At 40.2% G+C, this 25,483-nt stretch overlaps 1 protein-coding gene across 1 annotated transcript in view; it reads right to left on the bottom strand.

Annotated features, from left to right (window-relative positions):
- Positions 1–202: 202 nt before the first annotated feature.
- SLC31A1 (solute carrier family 31 member 1) overlaps positions 203–25,483 on the bottom strand; it is a 34,050-nt gene continuing 8,769 nt past the window's right edge. Inside the window, exons 2-5 of the mRNA XM_008160898.3 lie at positions 7,063–7,225; positions 6,509–6,581; positions 4,561–4,729; positions 203–3,434 (exon numbers count right to left, since the gene is read on the bottom strand). Of these exons, the coding sequence (XP_008159120.1) occupies positions 3,233–3,434; positions 4,561–4,729; positions 6,509–6,581; positions 7,063–7,191 (573 nt within the window). The 5' untranslated portion in view covers positions 7,192–7,225 and the 3' untranslated portion in view covers positions 203–3,232. The remainder of the gene's footprint in view (positions 3,435–4,560; positions 4,730–6,508; positions 6,582–7,062; positions 7,226–25,483) is intronic.

Below are 25,483 nucleotides of genomic sequence, written 5' to 3'. Positions count from 1 at the left end.
CCTGTGCAAAAGTTCATGTAGCTGCGTCATGGACTAGCTTGTCATTTTGAGGAGAGTAGGAGGAGAAGGATATGACCACAAAGGGACCATGCCGCCTAAAACTGACATCTTAAAAACTGACGGTCATGGCCAAGACACTGCGTGCACAATAGAGAGACCACGTATTCTGATATCACTTTGGGTAAAAAAAACACGCATAGGATCACAAAATCAAAATATTTATTTTCTTTTGTACACGACACTGTTAAAACATTCCTACTGTAGCAATACTGCTCTCCAGGAGCTTACAATCTAAAACAGTCAACATTAACTGTGGACCCAGTGATTAAGGCATTACATCAAATGCAGACTCTGTATCTTTAGATGTATCTTCTGAAAGAAGCAGCTGGAAAGGGCAGGATCAAAATTAAATGACATGAAAGTGTACCTCCTGCTCCCCCCCCTTCCAGCTCCTAACCCTTTAAGGCTAGAACTCAAGAACAGTGCCCCACAGCCTGAAAGGGAACTCCAGACTATCCTACCTTCACTAGAAGTAGTGAAGAAACCTTAATCTCTACTTCCCTGATGGACACGGAGTTTGTGGGCATTGAGGAGCTGAGTGTTCCTCCAGCACAGACTGGAGAGCACAACTAAGATTCTATAATTGCAGATGGCACCAGGTAGCCCTTTACCCAACTTCATAGAAATTCCAGTGGACAACTGCTCAAAACATGCTTAAGGTCTCTACCAAGTGTTTCAACTTCTGGTTGGTATCTATATCTATTGCATAGGCAATGTTCTACATCAGGAAGGCAAGGGAGAATTGATAAATTAGAAATATGGGATGAAAGATGTTATCTTCTAGTTATGAAAGAAAAAGGAAATGGAGAGCAACATAGATGCCAAAGAAATAGGGATACAGGCTTCTAAAAGATTTGAACAGGGAAGGCGGAAAAGAGTAATCTGGATCCAAAAGGAACAAAGAAGTCAGGCACTAAAATTTCAAATGAACAGGGATAGAGAAATGAAAGTCAACAAGATCATTATATTATCACAATCAAGAGCTCAAGAAAGAAGGAATTTAAACTTTATTATTATTTTTCTCCTTCATTAGCTTCTTGCTTTGGCAACCTAGTCTAAGAATTGCTGGAATTCAGGTTTTTCAGGAGACTCTATCTTGACTATCTGAAGACCTATCCCAGTTTCAAATTCATAGCACTGTGTCTTAACTGGCCTTGATTTCTTTTTTACCTTAATTATAAGGTCCTGTTCCTAAAAGGTTACTTTATAGCAGCTCGTGCCAAGATTTCTAGAGAGCACCAGGGTCACTACTAAACATTCTTATTTTATTTTTCAAAATTTTGTTATTCCTTGGCTTCTGAGGCAATCACAGGCTACTTACACCTTAATGTTGGACTCTGTCAGTACCAGTCTTTCACTCTGCTCATCCTAAGTATCAGCACTACAAGGGGTTGGAATGAGAGAAAAGCACAAAACTCTAAGCGTTGGTTCTTAGGTTTTAATCTCGATCCAGTAGGCTCATCACCCTCTCTTGGTTCAAAGCTGTGGAAGTACACATTCCTCGCTCCACTATTTAACTGTACCCACAGAGAAAGTACAAACTTTACAACCACAACCAACTGGATAGCTGTGTCCTCTCTTTTGCCCTGAGGCACAGGTGGAGTCTAGCACCAAGGAGGGCAGGATTTAACAGACCAGCATAGAAGAGTCACTTTATAGAGGTAGTTTGGACTAGGAACAAAGCTGCAGCGTAGACTAACAACTGAAACTCCAATGTGGTTCTTCATGAGAAGAGATTTTGGCCTCCTGTCATCTAATTAAGCCCCCAAGAGTAACAAAGATGGTCAGGTAGAGGATGAGGATCTGCCTGGTGTGGGCATGGATGTTGGGGGGTAAGGAATATCTGGCCATCAGCAGACCACACCCTAAGCCTTTCCAAAGACTAGACTTTTGGGCTAGACTTTTGTCCTTCTGGCCTATGACTGGCTAATTTGCATTTCAGATCAAAGGTCTTTCTCAACCTTCAAGCTATTTCCAAGATCTTTACAAATAAGGACTAGTGATTTCATAATGCTGATAAAGTTACTCTGGCTATAGCCCTTCCCGCATGTGTGCTTGCGCACACATACACACACAGCTGAATAAATGTTTGTGGAATGATTAAGTATCGACCAGCAGCATTTAGTACATGAGTGAAGCCCAGACATACCACCTGCCAATCAGTAATTCAAATAACCATGCTCACCCCACCAGGTTTAAAGCAGAGATTCTCAAAGTATGGTCCCCTGACCATCTGCAGGAGCATCACCTGGGAACTTGTTTTGGCTCTAGGTTGAGGCCCAGCAACTAGTGTTTTTAGCAAGCCCTTGAGGTGACTCTAATGCCTGCCAAAGTTTGAAAACCACTGGTTTAGAGGCAGACACATAAAACATAATGGGAGATAACGATTCAAACTTTTTGCTTCTTTCAGTTGTGACAAACCAAGGTACCAAGTCAAAGTAAAATGTCAACGGTTTTATTTTAAAATACTTACGTCTATTTTCTCAACTTGATTGTCATATCTTTTTTTTTTGATTGGCAAGTTCATTCTAATCAAAATGTTAAGTGGGAACACCACAGATGAGTCAGCCACCCCAAAATGCACACTTCTGTAAGCTCTAGACTTACAGTCTCAAACCACCTTCTGTGCACTACTAAGGTTTTGGTACAACACATCACACCTAGGGAAAGGCACAACGTATTTCCCACTCATTGAGTCCAAAGACTAGAACTTATTTTTTAGTGTTAAGTTTGGATTCTGGGTTTTGTTGGGCAAGAATTTCCCTCAGCTGCCATGAATCCTAGCTGAAGTCAATCCTTTTCCACCAGTGACCCAGGAAAACCCCACCAAATTCAGATTGTCTGTTAAAACTAAAAACTAAAAAGAAAGCAGGTGATCAAGTCACTGAAGAGACAGCTACCTGTATTAGACAAGAACATATATCTTGGATCTAAGATAATGGAGAAGACATCTCATGGGTGGTTTCATCTCAAGAGAAACGGGAATCTCAGCGCAGGAAGAACAGTCAGGGGTTACTATTTTAGCTCAGAGACTGTAAGCTAAACCTCTGTTGAGAAGGTGTGTGTGTAAGGAGTTAAGGAGCAAGAAGGGGAGATTCGAGTAGGAATAATGTCTTCCAGTCTTGAACTGCTTCCCACTGCAATCGATAAGGCCACACGATGGAGTTTGACGTTAATGGCAATGCTCTGTGATGTCCACTACCACTGCCTTCTTCCAGCTGAAGAGAAAGTATCCTGTGCCGGCCCCTGCTGCTACAGCGATGCAGAGGTACCCATTGTAGGTCATGAAGATGAGCATGAGGAAGTAGCTGATGACCACCTGGATGATATGCAGCACTGTTTGCAGGAGGTGAGGAAAGCTCAGCATCTGCTGCCTGGAGAGTAAGAAAGGAAACAACAATCAAAGACCCCTGGGAGTGTTGAGGCAGCTCTGCACATCAGGAGAAGGGGGGAGCATTTGTCATGAAAGCTTGAACTGGACTCCCTCATAGCCACCCTGGCGGTTCATGGATACTTTTGTGTATGTATGTTGTTTACTAATCCCTGGAAATGAAATATAATAGGGTGGTCAGGTTTATAAGCAATAGCTAGTTATGGTGACATGTCAATAGGAGGAACTCTCTGTGAAAGTTCAGGAGAGGAAGGAGGCCTAATACTCCTGACTTACCTCCACCTTGGATCCTAAAAGAGAAGCCTAAATCCTCTCATGCTTATTTGCCTGAATATTTTCGGGCCTTCCACCTTTGCAAAGTTCACTTTCTAAAAAAGTGGAAATAGAATTGAGGTGTGGGAGGTACAGTAGAAAGTATTAATTAGGGATCGAGAGATCTGTCTATTTATCCCCTCTGTCATTTACTATTTCTGTCACCTTATGTAAGTCACAACCTGTTTGGTCTCAGTAAGCTCACCAGTACAGTGGATATTAATAATACTGTGTTTATTTGAGAGCAGGATATTGGTCTGTAGGACTGCTTGAACTCCAATTTAGTTTTCAGACCTACATTTCTATTAAAACTGAATCTCAAAAATCATTTGTCAATATGTAGAGAAAACCAATAGTTATCACAAATCCTTTCTTAGATGGAATACAGACATTTGTATAGTCATATTATAAACAAACTGAGATTAAAGCTGGGTAGGTACAATTTTTCAGAGAAAGGAATCAGTTAGATTCTGCCATTCTTCTATACCCTGACCTGAATTTCTTGTTTATTATTATTTACGCAAATATTTTACAATATGGATTCCTTACCTTTTTCCAAAGTGATCAATACTTAAAATTTAGAACAAATGTTCATGTTTGCAGAAGGGTTCCTATCATTCCTCCTTTGGCCTGCTCATGACCCACAGCCAAAAGCCAAAAGCCTCCAAAGACAGTTTTGATCAAGGTCGTACAGAATCACTAACTCAAGAAGGGCTGTTGCAAATAAAATAGTTGCTTTGCGATTTAGCTAACCCAGCTCTCCAGAACTTGTATCTGGATCTGTTCAATCTTCTTACCCAACAGTTTTGTGTGTTTCCATAAGAATGGTCCCATTTGGTCCTGGAACAGGCATGGAATTGTAGCGAATGCTGACTTGTGACTTGCGTAGCAGGCCCTCCCGGGCTATCTTGAGTCCTTCATAGAACATTGCTAGTAAAAACACTCCCACAAAAGCTCCAGCCATTTCTAAGCAGGGAAAGAAAAGATGGTGGTACTGTCAAACATTGCAAAATCATTAGCTGGCATGCTATCCAAGCTAGAAAGACAACATAGAAAAGATGCTACTCTTAATTCTGAATACATTAAGCAAAAGGGAATATAATAACTTATTTGTAAGTGCTGACTCTATTTCTTGAATAGGCATTTCAATTCTAAATCTTTCACACTGGGAAGCATTGGTAATGCTAAGAATGTATTCAAACTTCTGATTTTACACACTACCTGAATTAAATAATCCCCTTCTTCCCAGAACCAATTGATTTTGTGGCTCCAAAGATATAACTGCACCTAAAGCAGTTCAACTAACTAGTCAGCTTGTGCAATTTGAACTTAAGGCACACCAACTCAACATTATAGACACAAAGAAGGTGGTGATTAGTTATCCCAAATCTTGGACTGACACTAAGATGGGCCATGCCAAGAATCAGAAATGATGTAGAGCACAGTTTGGTACATTAGAAAGCTAGGCAGGGCTAGAAGGTCTGGGTCCCTGTTTTAGCTCTGACATACTAATTCTGTGATTTAGGGCTAAGTATTTCACTATCTGAAGCTTGACTTATCTGTAAAATAGCAGCAATGTAGTAGGTCAATAGCTTTTAACCTAGAGTTACTTTGTGTGTATACACACACACATATGTGTGTGTGTGTGTGTGTGTGTGTGTGTGATCTCTGAATGCATAATAATCTGGCCACTCAGTGTACATACTATATAATAAAAGGCTAATATGCAAATTTTCCTCTTCACCGGGAGTTCAACCAGCAGGCAGGCTGGCCAACTGCCCATGTCCCCTCCCCCTGGACAGGCTGGCCGGACCCCACCTATGCATGAATTCATGCACCGGGCCTCTAATATATATATTACATATATATATATATATATATATATGTGTGTGTGTGTATATGTGTGTATATGTATATGTATATATATATATATATATATATATATATATATATATGTGTGTGTGTGTGTGTGTGTGTGTGTGTGTGTACACACACACAGTATACACACTGAGTGGCCAGATTATTATGATCTCTGAACGCATAATAATCTGGCCACTCAGTGTGTGTGTGTGTGTGTGTGTGTGTGTGTGTGTGTGTGTGTGTATAATGCTTCTTACATCATTTTAACTTGACTACAGAAGGTTCTCGGGTTATGTCGGAGATCTGTTCCTATGGCACAACGTAAAGCAATTTTCGCTGTAAGTCGGAACCCACCTACATAAGCACCTACGTCACTCACATGGAGCATATACACAGGAGTAATGAAGTGTAATAGTAAAAAAAAAAAATTAAAAAGATAACAATTTCTGACCTTTACTTGTGGTAAATAAATAATAAAAAACAAAAAGCACAGATGTACATATGTCGAAATGATGAAACTTTTTTTTTTTTTATAAATAAATGGGAGATGGCAACATAACCACGAAACGACGTACGTCGAGTCCGATGTAACCCGAGGACTGCCTGTATAGTTTTAAGACCGTGACCAATAACTTATCAAACAGGAAACACTGGAAAAGGATGAGAGGGAATGGAGTGCAAAAGACTCCTATCTGGTATCTAAATTATTTTTTCAGAAACTCTAAAATAAGGAGTGTGTGTCCTTACCTAGGAAGCAAGTTGGTTAAGGATCCTAACTGTTAATGATTCAGCAATACAATAGAAAGAGATGCTGGGTTTCCAGATTCCTTATCACTGTTTCTCAAGCGCCTGTCTCCTTCAAACACCACCTGGTGGCTTACTCACCTCCAGCTGTATTGATCACCAAGCCAGAAAACAATAGTTCCACATTCGTAAAGCCAAAGTAGAAGGTCATGTGCTGTCAGAAAACCAAAACAAGTCAAATTAGAGATTCTAAATGAGGATTTCAAGTTAAGAACCTTGGAATACTTAAAAGTTGCAGATGTAGGTAATCTTCACTGCAGTGGGAAGTTTTCTCCCTCATTTCAGCATTCCTACACAAGCACTCTCCACAAGTACTCCTTTGTCCCCATCATCGACTTTTGTCTTTTTCTCTTTTCTACACTAAACATAAAGACCAGAACTTAATTTAGAAAAGAGTTAGTTTTGAAAGAAAGGAATATAGAAGAAAGGACCCTGGAAATATTGCTTCTGGTGTGGCTCTGTGATTAAGCTGCGACATGATCTTGGGCAAATCACCTGCCATCTGGATCTGCCTTAGTTTTTTCTGATAGGTAAACCGGCCTTTAAATAACAATCTTCCAGTCCTAAAATTAAATTATTTCTACTACCCAAGTGTGTGGGAAAGGGCCCAGGCTGCCTCTCCCAATGGCACTCACCATCATCATCATGTTGCCGTCTCCCCCTCCGTGGAGGTGGGAGGCTGAAGTGGCCGGGTGATGGTGAGAAGGTGGCATGGTACTGCTGTGGTCCACAGAGTTCGTCACCATATGGTGGGAATGGCTCATTTTTCCAGGAAAAGTTGAGAATCAGCAGAAGATTCTAAGGAAAAGGATAGTATATAATACCTTAAGGATATAAAAATCTTGATTCTTGATAAATACTTAGGTCTATGTGAAATTTCACCCATTGAATTAATGCTCTTCTAGCGTCTTTACTCAGAATTATTTTTTTATATTCTAGAGATAAAGAGAACTAACTGTGCTCATAGAGATCATCTTTGGAAATTGTGGCAGAAGGAATTTGCACCTTGAGTTTCAGAAACCTAACCCTTATTTTGCAGAATCATTCCTTGAATAGATATGTTCAATGTGTGTTCAAATTTAAATATGAGATAAGAAGAAATGTAGTTTCTTTGGGTTGCAGGAAACAGACAATTTTTGTAATAATGGACAGATTGATGCCATTAATGACATTTCACTGCTCTTGGGCTTTCTAATCATGTTGGTAGATAAAAAGCAAGCACTTCAGATAATTCACTTAACTGGATGGGCTGTGTTCAGTCAGGATGTTAAGAACACATTTTCACATGTAGGACAACCAGCCTTCAGCTAATTTAAATTTGAAGCAAAGGTCTACTGCTGCCCCAGGCGGGCAGTGTGCTCAGAATTTAGATGCAATTGCAATCCCAGCCAGGCATCAGAATTAAGAACACTGAAAACAAGGTATAAATTGGCTTTCTATATTAAATTAAGTCTAGACAAAGGCATATGCAGCCTTGTATCTTACTATCACATCACTGCTTTACTGCAAAAGTTCCATCTGGGAGAAAAACCAAGGAGCAAAAACTCCGGCCACTGAGGTGGGGGTGGGGAGTGGGAAGCTGGAACTTGAGGAGGGTGTTGATGGGCTCTCTTTTTGTGTTCGCAACTCCAGCTGGTGGAGGAAAGAGTGCATTCGAAATTCCAAATAGGCAGTCACGCTCATGAGCCTGAATATGCCTCTCAGTATTTATTCAATCAAAAAATATTTATAAAACTCCTACTATGTGCTAAATTTTGAGCTAAGTGCTAGTAATTTAACAGTGACTAAGACAGACAAGGTACCTGATAGAGAGAGAAACAAGTAAACAGAACAATTTCATGGTGTGATTAGTGCTATGAAGGAAAACAGCATAATATGACAGACAGCATTACTAAGAGGTAGAGAAAAGGCATACTTTAAAAAAATCTCTGAAGTTTTTATTGGCCCCCTGCCCTCCAAGGGGTGCCCCGCTTCTGCTGCCTTAACGTCTCAGAACTTCGGTGTCTCAGAACTTTGGTGTCGTTGACCTCAGACACCACTTTGCCATCCACAATCGTGGGGATGTTGGTCTTTTGGACGGATTGCATGGAATTGCTGTTACTCAGGGCATCACCAAGATCAAAGTCCTCCCGTTCTTCCAGCGGGCAGTGGTAGCAATCTCAGCCTCCAGCTGGACCTTGATGTTCAGCAGGATCTCAGACTCCTGGGCCTGGTGCTGCTCTCTGCCCGGGTCGGGGACAGCTCTGATCCCAGCCTCAGCAGGATCCCATTGAGCTGCTCCTTCCGCACCTCCCTCAGCCTGCAGATTTCTCATGGAGTCCAGGGTATTTAGATTACTCATCTCCTAAAGCAATCAAACATACCTAACCATTCTCTTTAGAAGAAAAATTCTGCTTATAGGAGGTAAATTGGCAGTTGGTTAGTGTTTGTTGTTTTCCTTCCATAGCTCTAATCTAAGAAGATCCAAGCTCAGCTTTTTTTCAGAATAAGAATGGGTACTAAAGAATAAATCAAAGAGTAGCAATACAGTAATATCATTTATTGACTCAATTTGTAACCTGAAAAAAAAAATTAATCTGAAGAAAATGGTTTAATCATGAGCTGTGCTGTTTTATCTAGTTTCTCTAAACTCCACAGCCATCTTTAACTATTCGCTTCTCAAGAACTGTATATTCTCTAATTTAGCTCCACCCCACTGTCTCTAAGAACTGGGGTCAAGGTCCACAAAGTAGCTCTACTGTACTGTCATGCAATCAAATGTTTTGATTTGTAAAGCAATTACAATGAATGGAACTTGTGGAAGAGTAATGATGAGTGGAACCTTAGCAAAGTTTATTTACTGATTCACTGGATTTCTGGTTTTAGGTCAACCTATGTGCATATCTTAATTCCTGGCTTACACTCGTGTTCTTTTTGTTTAATCTTCACTCAAGGATATGTTTTATTGATTTTAGAGAGAGAGAGGGAGGGAAGGGGAGAGAGAGAAAGAGAGATAGAGAGAAAGAGAGAGAAACATTGATTGGTTGCCTCTCTGCCTCTCATACAGGCCCTGACCAGGGATCAAACCTGCAACCTAGGTATGCGCCCTGACTAGGAATCAAGCTGGAACCTATTGGTGTACAGGACAACACTACAACCAACTGAGCCTCCTGGCCAGGGCAACACTCCTGTTCTTATTTAAAACCTCTACTGTTCATTTTTTTTCTTATCCTTATTCTACTACTTCATCAAATTAAAAAAAAATAACTTTATAGAATACTAACCAAAAAAAAAAAAAATCCTGAATATATAACTCAAGGATAGAACTGAAAAACAGAAACAAAATTTTAGAATTCCTTACTTTCAATCCAGGATAAAATCCATCTACAATATGTTATTTACCAAGTTTTTATAACTAGGTGGAAAGATTAGGAATGCTGCATTTCCATTTCCATTTTTGCTCATTCAGGCAACCTAGTTTTCTCTAGCAAAACCGAAGGGGGGTATTTATTTCATTTTCAGTTGGGTACTTGAACGTGGCTATATGCCAGCTTATTTCTATGGCCCTTAATACTATTAGATATGGGAAATGGAATGGCACATTTGACCCTGAATGTCACACAGCTTTGCATTTCTTTCTGCTTTCCCCTTTCCCCCATTTAATAAGTATGGTAGTATTTATATAAATAGTTTTCAAAACTTCCTTGTATTCAAGGGTCTAATTCTTTCTCAGTCTACTTCTGAGGGTCATCAAAAAAGAAGTTTCCTTTATTCCTGCCTACTCCTCCCCCAACACAGGCACATTGTAAAGCTTAACTAGAGGGCCAGATTCTTTGTAAAACCTAGCTCCTCTAGCAAAATAAACATGAATTTATGGACAGAAGTTAGGAAATGAGCAAGAAGGCTAAATTCTAATGCTTATTCTGAATCTTATCACTCACCTTACTTCTAATAGGTTTAGTTTAAACTTCAAATTCTCTTTTATTTTCCTGGTATTGCACAATGATGGATAAGAAACAATAATCCATAGGGACTATGGAGATTAGACTGCACAGAAAGATTACATAGATGTGGTCATATATCTGCCACATGGTCCCACTTCTCCAGCTCAGACAGATGTAATCTGGAGCTTCAGACAGTTCCTTTGGAGATTGCCTACAGTCTTTCCTGATGTCCACGATAAGGAAGATAAAGAAGAAAGTTTTTATTCTTAAAACGATTAGGGTCATATTCCTTTTTAGATTTGTAGAAACATTATACAAAGAAATCTATCTAGTTGGGCTTCTGCTTTGTGCAGTCATTATTTATGATTGGTGACATAAGCTTTTGGCTCAGATATGGGAAATTCAAGGTCAAGGATAGTAAACTACCATAAACAAGGATTCATGCTTATGGACTATGTTCACATGATCAAGCAATCACTTTAAATGGACTAATCCTGCCTTTTGATGACCTGTGTGGGACCAGTAGATTTCTGAGAAATGGCTCTGGCTTTGTTTCAAGTGCCCCTATTGGTGCACTTTACAATTCTCTTGACAGCTTTCTTCATTCCACACTTATGTTGTCCTTTTGGGGAGGGAGGAGGTAAAGGAAATGTAGGAATAAAGGGGAAAACTTTAAATAATCCTATATAATGAAATGGTAATATGAAAATCGACCCAATGGCGGAACAACCTGTCACTATGACGCACACTAACCACCAGGGGGCAGACACTCAACGCAGGAGCTGCACCCTGGGGGTCAGTGTGCTCCCACAGGGGGAGTGCCACTCAGCCACAAGCTGGGTTGAAGGCTGGCAAGCGCAGAAGCGGTGGCGGGAGCCTCTCCTGCCTCCGCCATAGCACTAAGAATGCAGGCAGGGCTGAGGGGAACCCCCCCTCCCCAGTGCAAGAATGTCGTGCACCGGGCCTCTAGTACAATTAAAAAGGGCTTAGGTATCTCTCCATAACTTGGCATTGTAGGCTAATATACTGGAGCTGTTGAGAAAAAAACATAGTAGCTCCCAGTAAATGGGAGCAGGAAATACAATTTGATGAACTGTATCCCCTAGGCCCTGGCCTCACATTCCTATTCCAAATTGACTGGTAGAAACATGACTGGTAGAAATTCTATGGATGTAGTATTATGTATAAATTCTATGGATATAGTATTACCTGGCCTGTGTCCTTCTTGAGGTGCAGTGATCATAAGGATACTAATTTTAGCAATTCCATTCATAAAGGGTATTAGTAATCAAAGTTTACACAGGCTCTCTGCCAGACTGGCAAAAACTTAGGATTCCGAAAGTTCTACCACATTAATGGGCTAAAACAGTAAGTAAGATGATGCAGTGGAAGTAGAGATAAAATAGGTCAGGTCAATAAGAAAAAAGGGAAAAAAAGACCTTAAAATTGCGTGCGCGCACACACACACACACACACACACACGCACACACACTTCCTCCCAGATTAAGTCTGGCAGGAATGGGAGCTGTTAGGGCACTTGCTACAACTGTAGGTTTATAAAGACAGTCAGAACTCAGAAGAATAATTGCAAAAAGAAACACAACACACACACACACACACACACACACACACACACACACACAGCTTACATTTTATCCTTTTAAAAATTCTTCAGTAAGCAAAGGCTACTGTTTTCCCTTCTAACTTTTTGCCTTTGTTGATAATAAAAATAACTCCAAGGGATCATCTACAATAAATTCTCACTGCAATTCTTCATGGCAATGGTTGGGCTAAGATAAGAAATACATTGATAGAACTGGTAAGGAATTAATTTAGTGATTATTTGCAGATTTCAATATTATTTTCTCTTTCTTCACCATAACCAGAATGAGCTCCACTACTTCAGGTCATCTGCACAGGATTTCCTAAAAGCATTTTTCATGGATGAACTCAAACTATACACACTCTGCTTACTCAGCAGAATCTAAGTGGATGAATTGCTCATTCATCAGACTAATGGGCTGCATCAAAAGTAACCAACTACCAGAGACATAAGGGAGAAACTACTTCAAACAATTTGCACTTAAAACTTCGAGAACCTTCATTTATGAGAGGCCAGTGATCTAGGCAAACAAGAAATGCTGCATGGACTGACATGTTTTTAAAACAATAAAAGAGCAGCTATGAATTAGTGGGAGTGGCTCTTTTACTCAGAAATTCTTGGTTAATAATATCTTCTTTAGTAAAAAGGATGATACTCAGGAGCTGCCCTGAAAAAAATTATTCTATCTATGGAAGATAGAAAGCAAACCTGTGATTTAATTCTAATCAACACTGTGTTTCCAGATACTGGTTCAAGGTCACCCCCTTCTATCATAAATTTCATCTCTGCACATCTCTACCCTCCATCTTATTAAGCTGCTCAGGCTGAGCAAAGAATATGAGAAACCTGTTGGGGCAAGACAGATCCTGGAGGAACTGATTACTAAGAGAATTATACAGCCATGGAGGGCTATCATTTTCAAGAGGAAACATGCTAAAGACACACTTAATTTTTCAAATGTGCATTGTCCAATTTCTAGATCACTTATGCCTCCTGGGCAAACATGAATGGACCATACTATTACCATACAAGCAACAAAACATAAAGGACAGAGAACTAATTTAACTGTGAAAGAGATGCAGGTGATAAATACTATGTTGGGCAAGCCGTTTTATATGTTAGAGCTTCTTTTTTCTTAACTGCGTAAAATGATTAATAAAGTTTCACTCAGAGCTAAAACTTAATTCTACTTTTTTTTCAGTTTAGTTTCCAGAAGAGAATGTTTCTCTATACCTGTCCTTACTATTGGATTATATATTCTATGAGGACCCTATCGCATTTATCTATGAATCTTCTGCATTTTTTAATACTTGGTACATACTAATAGTACCTGCTGAAATAAATTACTTTTCTCTGCATTTCTCCTTTGGCAATTTTGCCATAAAAATAGAAGTTAATTCCTCAACCTGCTAATGACACACTGGGAAAACTTTAATAAGTCTGAAATGCTTTATAATATTTGATAGAGTTGCTTAGAAATTATTCAATAGCTCTATATCAAAAAGTAGAAAAATGTAGTTGATAGAGAAGCAACATAGACACATTGAACTTAAAAAATGTTGTAAGGGTATTCAAATTCATCTAGTTCTAACTATTCACTTCACAGAAGCCTAGAGTATGAAACCACAGAGCTTTTAGGAGAACCTGACATTTACATTTTTTGGCCTAATTTGCCTTTATAAATACTTTTGTCAAATATTTGTTTTGTGACAATGTGAGGAAACTGTAAACAAAACTCATTTGGAGAAAGGAAAAGAATACACATGTCTTGACCTTAAAGTGATCTGAAATGCCAAATCGAGCTCCTTTATATAAATTAAGTCTCTAGGGCACTACACCTTGACAAGTGCCACATAAAAGGACAGTAGAGAAAACAGAGCAAACGAAGATAAGATTAACCTAAAAATGTTTTTATTCTGTACATCTACCAAATGAATAATCACATGGAATCTGAGCAAATGACATAGTATGAAACAATGGCACTTCCTTCCTGTAAATCTAACTCTATTATCTTATTTTTTCCTCACAGTATCTCTTCTTGGTTCAGAGAAACTAAGCACAGAGAGCTCAGTATAAACTATTGAATGTTATGCTGGAAAGCTGTGGAGGTATCCTGGCTAGAACCTAGGTATCCTCATTCCCGGCCCAGGGCCTATTCTTTATTAAACCTGCCTTACTGTTAACCCACTGTGATAATTTTGTATCCATAAATGCCACAATGTTGGTCACTTTTCCTAATCCCAAGTAAATTAGAAGTTTCACCCAGCAGCCTGCCTTTGGTTTTTACCATCAGCAGCTCTATTACAAACATAGATTTGCCTAACAGTAGCCCTGTCCTGTTCATCCTATCTGACACATCAATAACAAATTAATCTACCTAAAGCCTGGCTCTACTTATCTACTCAAACAATTCCACTACCCACTAACCTTCCCACTGTCTTCTAACCTCCTTGTTCTGAGAGCACAAATCTCTCAGAGGCCCAACCTACCTTTCTGCCTACATATACTTTGTATTCCAGCCAAATAAGTCCAATTGCCAAAGTTTCTACTCTTCCTAGGACATACTCCACACTTCTCTGTCTGGTATCTTTGCTCACATTGTTTCCTCATTCTGGAATGCCCATCCTTACTATCTCAATCTCTAATACAACAAACTCTTCTCATCTTCCAAGGTCTAGTTCTAAGACCTCTGAATATTCGTATTGCTTTTTGCCTTTCCTAATAACTCCATCTGGGACCAGTCTCACAAAATACCCTGAAATGTCTTTACGATCTTTTCAATCTGTGCCTATTTCTGTCATCATGCTGATAGAACAGTATTGAGAAATAGCTGGAAAAACAGTTGAATGGAGGCATTTCTCCAAAATGCCTTCTCAATGTCATCAACTGCAGACATTTAATGAGCTCCTCTTGGATACTTCTTGGGTCCTTCTTGACCCAGCTAAGGAGAGAAAGTCTGGCTCCAACAATTAGGCCCGAAAGAGACGGATGAGACATTTCTTCCAATTTGAGGATGCAGGCCACTTGAAATGGAAACCCGAGTGCCCATCTCTTGTGGGACATAGAAATCTCACTAAGAATTGGAAGGACCTTAGAAGTCATTGCATGGAGCTTCTCCGTATTATACAAATTCTATAATAACTGTTCAAACACCCCTAGGGATTTGTCAGGCTAGTGTGTTGCTCCCTTCCAGAAATATAAGGAAACAAACATTCTTTTTCCAGCCAAGCCAACTACAGGAATCTGAATCTTGCTATTTGATGGTGATGATGTTGACAATAGAACCAGTATTCCAAGCTATTCTAGTATTTGTACTCTAGATACCATTTGCATGTATTTCTCAAGCTGTAATTTTCATTTTAGGCTATACTCCCAGAAACTAATTTGTCTGCAAAGAGAAACTTAACCATCTTCACTAACTTCTGATACTGATATACTATCTGGCATTTATGTTTCTATCCATTACAGACTTACTTTTCCAACTTTATCTCAATCTAATTCTCCTCACATTCAAATATTTCACTGAAACAGATCTTCCTCAATAAATTTAGTACTTTGACACTTGTATACCTCTTTGGATTGTCATTCCTGTAATTCCTTCCCGCTCCTCCCACACCACTTTGTGTATATGTGCAAATCCTGTCATTACTTAACATGGACCATGCACTTAAAATGTGTCAGAATAAGATAAAGTTAAAACATGGCCCTTGCTCTTTTGAGTTTACAGTCTGGCTCATTCCTTAAGGCTTGGTTAAAATACTACCTTTTCCATGAGTTTTCCTTAAATTCTTAAAAAATAAATATATATATTTCAGAGAGGAAGGGAGAGGGAGAGACAGAAACATCAATGACTAGAGAAAATCATTGATTGGCTGCTTCCTGCACACTCCCAACTGGGGATAGAGCTTGAAACCTGGGCATGTGCCCTGACCAGTGATTAAACCATGACTTCTTCATTCATAGGTGGACCCTTAACCACTGAGCCACACCAGCTGGGCTTTGAATTCTTGATGGAAGAAATTCCTCTTTTATGAATTTCCCTGGCAATCTTCTGTTATGGAAATTTTGAGTTAGTTCTTAAAATACAAGATAAAGCATCCTATCTAATAAAAGAGTAATATGCAAATTGACCATCACTCCAACACATGATGGCTGCCCTCATGTGGTCAAAGATGGCCGCCCCCATGAGGACACAAGATGGCTGCCACAAGATGGCCAGCAGGGGAGGGCAGTTGGGAGGGACCAGGCCTGCAAGGGAGGGCAGTTGTGGGCGATCAGGCCAGCAGGGGAGGGTAGTAGGGAGGGACCAGGCCTGCAAGGGAGGGCAGTTGGGGGCAATCAAGCCTGCAGGGGAGGGCAGTTAGGGGTGACCAGGCTGGCAGAAGAGGGAAGTTGGGGGTGACTGGGCCTGCATGGAAGGGCAGTTGGGGAGGGGGGGGGACCCAGGCCTGCAGAGGAGAGCAAATGGGGGGACCAGGCCTTTAGGGGAGGGCAGTTGGGGGGGACGAGACCTGCAGGCGGGGAGCAGTTGGGGGGGACCCAGGCCTGCAGTGGAGGGCAATTGGGGGGGACCAGACCAGCAGGGGAGAGCAGTTAGGGGAGATGAGGCTGGCAGGGGAGGGCAGTCAGGGGTGACTGAGTCAGCAGGGGAGGGCAGTTGGGGGGGTCCAGGCCTGCAGGGAAGGGCAGTTAGGGGGGATCAGGCCAGCAGGAGAGGGCAGTTAGGGGTGACCAGGCTGGCAGGGGACGGCAGTTAGGGGTGATCAGGCCAGCAGGGGAGGGCAGTTAGGGGCAATCGGGTTGGCAGGGGAGCAGTTAGGCATCAATCAGGCTGGCAGGGGAGTGGCTAGGGGGTGATCAGGCTGGCAGGCAGAAGCAGTTAGGGGCAATCAGGAAGGCAGGCAGGCAGGCAGTTGGGAGCCAGCAGTCCTGGATTGTGAGAGGGGTGTCCGACTGCTCATTTAGGCCCGATCCCGGGCAGTCGGACATCCATTGAGGGTTCCCAGATTGGAGGGGGTGCAGGCTGGGCTGAGGGACACACACCCCATGCACAAATTTTGTGCACCAGGCCTCTAGTTATATATATAAAGTTCCTGGAGGATAAGTAACTAATTTCTACCTCCTAACTACATCTGGAAGAACACTCAACAAATATTCATTCATTCAAAAAGTATTTAATTCCTATAAAATCCACCAAGGTTTTAATATCTACTTAAAAGGAGCCAGGTGCAAAAAGGCAAGATTCTTGCCTTTGTGGAGCTTAATCTAGAGGAGGAAACTCTCATTAAATATGTAGAGAAGTAAATATGTGTAGGTATATATACACTGTAATTAAATTGTGGTAAGTGATATGAAGTAAACACAGTACAGTGGTAAAGAATAACAGTAAAACAACTAATTTGTATGGAGCGGGGCAGGTAAAGAGAGAAAGAGAGAAGCCCTAATGAGGTAACATTTAAACAGAAAGATACATTATTGGAGTTGCGTAGAAGGGCAGGGAGCAGCATCCTAAGGCAAAAAAAGAATCAAGGGCATGTAGAGGCCAATGAGGTTGAAGAGAGAGGCAGAACAGGTATCAATTAAGAAGGCTTCAAAGATCATCTTCAGGAAATTAAATTTTATTCCAAGGGCAACTGGAAGCTATTTACGGGTAATAAGCAGGGAAGTGATACGATTAGCTTATATTTTAACAGAGTACTTTGGCTGCTGTGTAGCATAACTGGCTTTATCTGTTTGTTCCTAATAATATTTCCTGCTCGAGTTTTTCTGTGAGGCATTCACAGAAGGGGGGCGGGGGGAGCTTACAGAACCATGGGCTATAATACTTTATTTTGCCAGAATCCAGAAAGACATCTGTTAAAACTTTAGAAGGATTAGGAGAGCCTTCTAACTTCTGGGTTATAAAATGGTTTGAAGGGCAAAACTGAGGAATATTCTACAAGAATTATCCAGTATTATAAGGACTTCTAAAGTCACATGCCACCCTTTGTAGGTGAGAGTTAAGCTTACAGAATACTGTTAAGAACAAGAGTACGGAGTCAGATGGTATTAAGTCCTGGCTCTGCTAATTTCTAGTTGAGTGTCCTAGTGACATTTCCTATAAAGACCCATGGAACTTTAGATTGGCAGTACTATGTATAGAGGCTGCTAAAAGGGCTGTGCCCAGATTTCAACAGCACTTGGGTAAATGACTCAAATTTGGTAGTTGCTTAATAAATAAAAAATATGATGAAAGTAGACTAAGCTCCCTGCAGAACATGTACAGCAAAATGTAAGATCCACAGCAAATGCTCAATAGATTTTTATTGGATTATACAATCTGTACTATACAGACTAGCAATATGATACAGATTGTATATCAATAGTGATATAAACAAACCCTACTTTTCATTCAGACCTCCCCATATATAAATAATAAATCCAGACTTTATGTGATTCTTTTTTTAATGCCCTGTTTTAGGGACAGTGGAGAACACTAAACTGAATCCAAGATCTGGATTCTGGTCTATCCTACTCCGTAATTTTGTATTCTTTTGGCTATAACAGCTATGTCAGGATTTCTCAATTCTGGCATTATTGACATTTGGGGCTGAATAATTCTTTGTTGCATTGTAGGATGTCTAACAGTATCCCTGGCTATTACTCACTAAATGCCAGTAGCACTGTATCAGTTGTAACCACAAAATGTCTGAAGACACTGCCAAAAGTCACCCTCCCTCACTGAGAACCGCTTTTGATCTCCAAGTCTCATCCGAAACTCAGGGAAACATGAAGATAATATCTGTCTTGTTTTCCTTCATGGCTGTTATATTGTCAAATAATATAATGAATGGGAATAAATACTGAGAGAGAAAAAAAGACCATGTGATATATGTAAAAGCATTATTAATACTCTGTAATTATTATTATTTTCTGTGAGGACCCAATAATGAGACTGAAGAAAAATACATCTTGTTTATAGAATGCATTCTAAGGCTTAAGGCTATGTGCAGTCTAATATGCCTTTTTAGGTGGGTATTCAATAGGTGTTGGTGGTTGAGTGATTCTAAATCTGGGTCCAGTAGTAACTTCATTTACTTTTGTGGCATGTTTTCAGGTTTTGCTACTGAGCTACAACAATGTAGTATGTTTCCACACCTACCTTTACTTGACGGACAGGCCTGGATTAAACAAGAATGACTATTCATTTCACAGATGGAAAACTGAGGTATGGAAGGTTAAAATCATGCAGCAGTCAGTCTAGCGGCACTGTGCAATCAGAATCCAGATTCTAACCTCAAGTCCAATGCTCCATTACTTGGATCATGGTACTTTCATCCAACCATCTTGCATTCCTGTCTCTTAATACAAAGATAGCTATTTTGCTTTCTGGGGCAACAACAACAACAAAACTGAGAGAAGGGAACAGAGTTGTAGTTTTGAGAGAAGCTTAGAAAGAAATATACTAAACCTATTTCTATTGGGAAGCACAAGTGGATATTCCCTACATCTGGGTTAAATCAATGTCAAGTTATTCAAGCACCCTGTCAAGGTATGAGGTCCTTGCCATTAAGTTGTCCAGGAAGAGCTAACTCTACTTGTTACTTACCTCCAGAGTAGTTGTGTCTTGCAACTTAACTATGTTAAGGCATACAATTTGTGCTAAAACTGTTCCCTGCAGCATTCTTGGCTGCTCCCCCTCAATGTGGCTCTAAGTAGGTGAGAATGTACTTCCATATACTAGTAGCTAGAGTGGCAGGCCACATTTCAGCATTTTATTAAAATTCAAAAAAGCTTCAACTGCCATTCCGCTATATATTTTCAGTGTCAGAAACAGAACTTTTAAAGAATAACTCATAAAGTAACCATTTATTTTACTCCTTTAAACTACCAGACCACCTCTGATTATTAGGCCTCCATATGAACTTTCTAACGCTGAATGTTGTCACAAAGAGTCATCACTCCCAACCATTGATTCAACAGTCTTCCAGGAATTCTCAGGAAACATGAGTGGGAGCCCACCTTTACCTTTATTATTACTATAGTTTCAAAGAACATAAGACTAGAAATTAGGAAATTTTGATTCTAGCCTATTTTCCCCCAAACATTAGGTAACTTAATCTTTATGGTCACAGTTTCCTCAGTAGAGAGATGGAATAATTCATCTTTGGGACCAATTTCAATTAGAAAAGTTTAGGTGTGTATAATATTTCAATGAGAAACAAATGCATACTTATGTTTTCTAAATGCATCTGAATATTAGTTGATATGCTTTAGACATTCTAACATTTCTTTTTAAAAAATATTTTTATTGACTTGAGAGAAGAAGGTAGAAGGAGAGATAGATAGAAACATCAGTGATGAGAGAGAATAATTGATCGGCTGTCTCCTGCACACCCCACACAGGGAATCAAACCCGCAACCCGGATGTGTGCCCTTGGCCAGGATCGAACCTGGGACCTTTCAGTCCCCAGGCCGATGCTCTATCCACTGAGCAAAACCGGCTAGGGCTAGGCAACTCTTAAATCACTCAAAAATTTGAGAACCCCAGTTCTGAATTACAGAAATGTACAACATAGATATATAGTATAAGGAATTTAAGAATTGAATGTTTAATAAGTGAGAACTTAAAAATAAAAAAAGGAAAGAAGTCAAGATTCAACCAGTATCTAAAATAAAACATTTACTTTGATATTCCGAAAGGACACAGAACTAGCATAGTCTCACTTGAAAGTTTACACACACCACCACCTAATAACCAAAGAACCTTTTGGAGTAACACTGAATTGCCAATGGCTCATCTATGGGATTTGCGAGAGGTTTTTACACCCACTGTGTGAGTAAAATCTCTTGAGTTTCAGATGAAGGGGAAATTATATATTTTTCTGTAATTTTATTTTTCTAGATTAGTTATAAAATACAGGAGCTAAACTACAAGATTAAGCTCAAATAGGAAATGCAGTGCTTTGTATGAAGAAACTGTTGGATATTAGTTCTTAACATGATTAATAAAATTAAGATTTATTTCCAGTTTAGCACTGTAGGGTCTGTCCTAACAACTCCTGCCTTTCTGAGATTGGGAGTTCACTCTGAGATCCGAAATAGGTCACCAAAAACAAACAAAGAAAAACATGAGAAGGAAGCTGTGGGTAGAAAAGGTATTTCCCATTTCTTTTTTATGGCAACTTTCCCAGTACACAGGGAGCTATACTCATTCTCTAACTGGTAAAACTGTACCTACTGGTTGTGGGCCCTTGGGCAAATTATTTAATATCTCTGTGCCTTAGTTATAAAATCAGGATAATAAAAGGATTGCTTTAAGGATTATTACCAGGAGTTCACTTAGGTGACAGCATAGTGGTTGAGTTAGTTTCCTTTAAAATAGGGATGAGAATAGCACCTACCCCATGACAATGTGCATCTAAACACATAGCACAGAGCCTAGGCACAGTAAGCCCTCGATAATATTCATTATTGTTACTTTTACGTAATCTATTGCTCTTTCTAAACTTGGCATAACTATAGTTCCCCAAGTTCTTTGATTTGTCCTTCAGCCATTACTTCCCAGCTAACCTTTCTTTCTAACCTCTGCTGTTCCCAATTCGGGAGTTTTGAGGGTGTGCCAGTGAATCCCATCCACTTCACTTCTCAGGCAGGGACACCCTTCACCTATGTTGTATCAGGCGGTCAGCAATTTGCTTCCAATCTGCATCTATTTTCTTTAAAAATATATATATTTCTTTTATTTTTATTGATTTCAGAGAGGAAGGGAGAGATAGAAACATCAAAAATGAGAAAGAGCCGAAACCGGTTTGGCTCAGTGGATAGAGCGTCGGCCTGCGGACTCAAGGGTCCCAGGTTCGATTCCGGTCAAGGGCATGTACCTTGGTTGCGGGCACATCCCCAGTAGGGGGTGTGCAAGAGGCAGCTGATCGATGTTTCTCTCTCATCGATGTTTCTAACTCTCTATCCCTCTCTCTTCCTCTCTGTAAAAAATCAATAAAATATATAATAAAAAAAAATTAAAAAAAAAAAAATGAGAAAGAATCATTGACTGGCTGCCTCTTGCATGCCCCCTACTGGGGACCAAGCCTACAACCCAAGCATGTGCCCTTGACCGGAATCAAACCTGGGACCCTTCAGTCCGCAGGCCGACACTCTATCCACAGAACCAAACCAGCTAGGGTGATCTGCATCTATTTTCTTTGCAGCGTCTCACAAGTTTCAGGCTTCCCTCTCCTTCTTTTCTAATGATAAAAGTTGCTTTTTATGGGGGAGGGTATTTTCCTACCATGAAGCAATTCTCCAACACCAACTGGGTATCTACAATTCAATACAATTCTGACTTTACCCGGAGATAGAATCAGATTCTAGAGGTTGAGGGCTTAGACCTACAAGACTGCTTGCCCTCCACTTCAGATGCCAATCATAACCCCAGGTTGTTACCCTTGCTTCTGACCAACTGATTATAAATCAGGGGTTCCCATAACCCCCTCTCCTTGGGTTATATTAATTAGCTAGAGGGGCTCACAGAACTCAGAAAACCCATTTACTCACTAGGTTGCAATTTATTAAAATGGATATTAAAGTATACAAATCAACAGCCAGATGAAAGAAGAGATATATAGGGTAAGGTCCCAAAAAAAGACATAACAAAACACACCTTTATTGCTTTCTTCACTTAGGAAATACCAAGGAGCCCTTTGCCAGAAATGGAATAAATACTCTCTCTCTCTCTCTCTCTCTCTCTCTCTCTCTCTCTCTCTCTCTCTCTCTCTACATATATATATATATATATAAATTCAAAATAACACATTGTAGTCATTTCATTAGGATTTTGGAAAGGAAAAGAGATGTGCTCAAAATGCCATCATGAAATGGAAATATTATATATTATATTGTTTTTGCCCATCTTATATTGTCTATATTTTAGCTTCTTAAGAGTAGGTAAGAGGTGGAATTAGAATTGGAATGTTATGGCTTAGAATTCTACTCCTTAGTTCTAAGCCATAACATGGCATCATGCACCTGGTGGTATTTCTGAAATCATAATAAAGAAAATTCTTTTCATGGTTAGTTTCTAGAAAGTTTATGGACCTTTTATAAGGTGCCTAAATAACAGGTAGAAAAAAGCCTAGTGAAGCATCTAGCTTAAGCTACTCAGCAGTAATTTTCCCTGGGAATCTTGCATCTAAGTAAGCTTATATTTGGAAAGGTGGGACCTACCTGACTGAGCTGAATGTTAATTAAGTCCTATAATCCTGTCATCTGTAACTATAGGAGTTATAGTCCACCAATGGGCTGGTTGTCTCATATACCACAGTTTATCAGAGCTATCCCACAGAGAGTATATGAGTGCTTAAAACATGGCCCATAGACAAGTTTATTTATTCTAAAACTAGTGGCCTGGTGCACAAAATTTGTGCACGAGGCAGGGGAGGGGTGAGGAGTGTCCCTCAGCCCGGCCTGCACCCTCTCCAATCTGGGACATCCCTCTCGCAATCTGGGACCGCTGGCTCCTAACGCTCACCTGTCTACCTGTCTGATCACCCCTAACCACTCTACCTGCTGGCCTGCTCGCCCCTAACTGCTCCCCGCTGGCCTGATCGCCCCCAACTGTCCCCCGCTGCCGGCCTGATCGCCCCCAACTGCCCCTCTCTGCCAGTCTGCTTGCCCCCAACTGCCACCCCCCTGCTGGCTTGATTGTCCCAACTGCTCCCAAGTGCCAGCCTGCTCATCCCCAACTGCCCCCCCCCCCGTTGGCCTGCTAGCCCCCAACTGGCCCCCCCTACTGGCCTGCTTGCCCCCAACTGCCCTCACCCCCCTTCGGCCTGATCACCCCCAACTGCCCTCCCCTCCTGGCCTGTTCGCCCCTAACCGCCTCTGCCTTGGCCCCACCACCATGGCTTTGTCCGGAAGGTCTCCTGGTCTAATTAGCATAATACTCTTTTATTAGTATAGATAAAAAAGTCAATGCTAATTAAATTTTCTCTTCTAAATGTATAGCTTCATTAATTTATAACCTGGAGTTTGTATTAACCTAACATACACTGTGATCTTTATGACTTCATACACATAAAATGAGATTTGTGGGGGGAAAAAGATATATGTTTATTTTTAGTTGCATATTCCTAGGTCATTCCTACCAAGTATGCCTAGCTCTATAGCTATCACTAGTGTATAGCTAAATAAATAAGGTTCCAAAATTTTAACTGCAGCACAAGGAATGGCAATGGGAAGTTATGTGTTAACCATTACTTAAACATACACAGACACACATTCCTCTCCAAGATAATTTACTTGGTCTTTTGCCCCTTCCTGAATCAAATTAGGTGTGCACAGGGGTAGGTTGCAAGGTGTGCCATGCATGCTGGCAGGAAAAAGAATATGTCACCTGAGAGAGCAGCAAAGTAGAAGCTAGATTACTCTGACATCAACCCAAACTCAATTCAGCAAGTATTTATTAAGTACCCTGTATCCCAAAGTGGGGAATTTGGAATGGAAGAGGATGGAAGTTCTGGCTGAAACCTGCTATTTGTAAAACAAATTTCACAAATGGTATAAATCACAGAGAGAGAAAATGATGGAGGTGAGAAACTGAAGGAAGGAAGGTTAGCAGGTATGGTCAAAAGGGTAGAGGAGATAATATTAATTCTGATCTGCTTATGGCCCCTAGCTCCCCAAAAGGTGATTGTTATGACCCATTTCACAATATTATCACATCCCGCAAAATAAAAACAACAAAACACACAAAAAAACTAGAAGCTAGTAAGAAACTCATGTAAACAGATAGGTATTAAGTTAGCTCTCTGGTTTACTTATCTTTCTATTTTTAGTCCCTATATGGACTCTAATAACCAGCTAATCTTCTGAATCCTCTATGTGGTAAGTACTGGTAAAAGTAGTTGGGAGATAGTCCTTTTTTAAAATATATTTTTATTGATTTCAGAGAGGAAGGGAGAGGGAGAGATAGAAACATCAATAAGGAGAATCACTGATTGGCTGCCTCCTGCATGCCTACAACCCGGCCATGTGCCCTGACGGAAATTCGAACCATAATCTCCTGGTTTATAGGTAGATGCTCAACCACTGAACCACACCAGCCAGGCGAGACAGTTCTTTTTTGTCCTGAGTTAGCAAATTAGCTCCTGAATAATATCACAATGAACAGCACTAGAAAAATCTATATAGGATCATGATGGAGATGACTTTTGTCAAGTTTGCAATTCAATATCAATTTGGTGAGGTTGCCTATACTTGGCCTTTATTTAAGATGTAGTCTCTGAATAACAAGAAATAAAAATTAAGATGTTTTCAAGGAAAATATACCTTCTCAACTCTCACTGTTCACTTACAATTAAAATTTCATAGAACATCAGAACTAGAAGTCATTAATTACCAATCTGATGCACATGTCCTTTGAACCAGCAATTCCACTTCTAAATATCTACTGACACATATGAAAAATGTTATGTGAACAAAGTTATTTGTTTCAGGACTATCTGTAAAAGCAAACTAATGAAAATACAACTTAAATGTTCATTGCTAGGG

Source organism: Eptesicus fuscus, chromosome 15 (genome assembly GCF_027574615.1).
Source record: "Eptesicus fuscus isolate TK198812 chromosome 15, DD_ASM_mEF_20220401, whole genome shotgun sequence".
Classification (NCBI taxonomy): Eukaryota; Metazoa; Chordata; class Mammalia; order Chiroptera; family Vespertilionidae; genus Eptesicus; species Eptesicus fuscus.
This window is presented reverse-complemented; position numbering and strand designations above follow the sequence as displayed.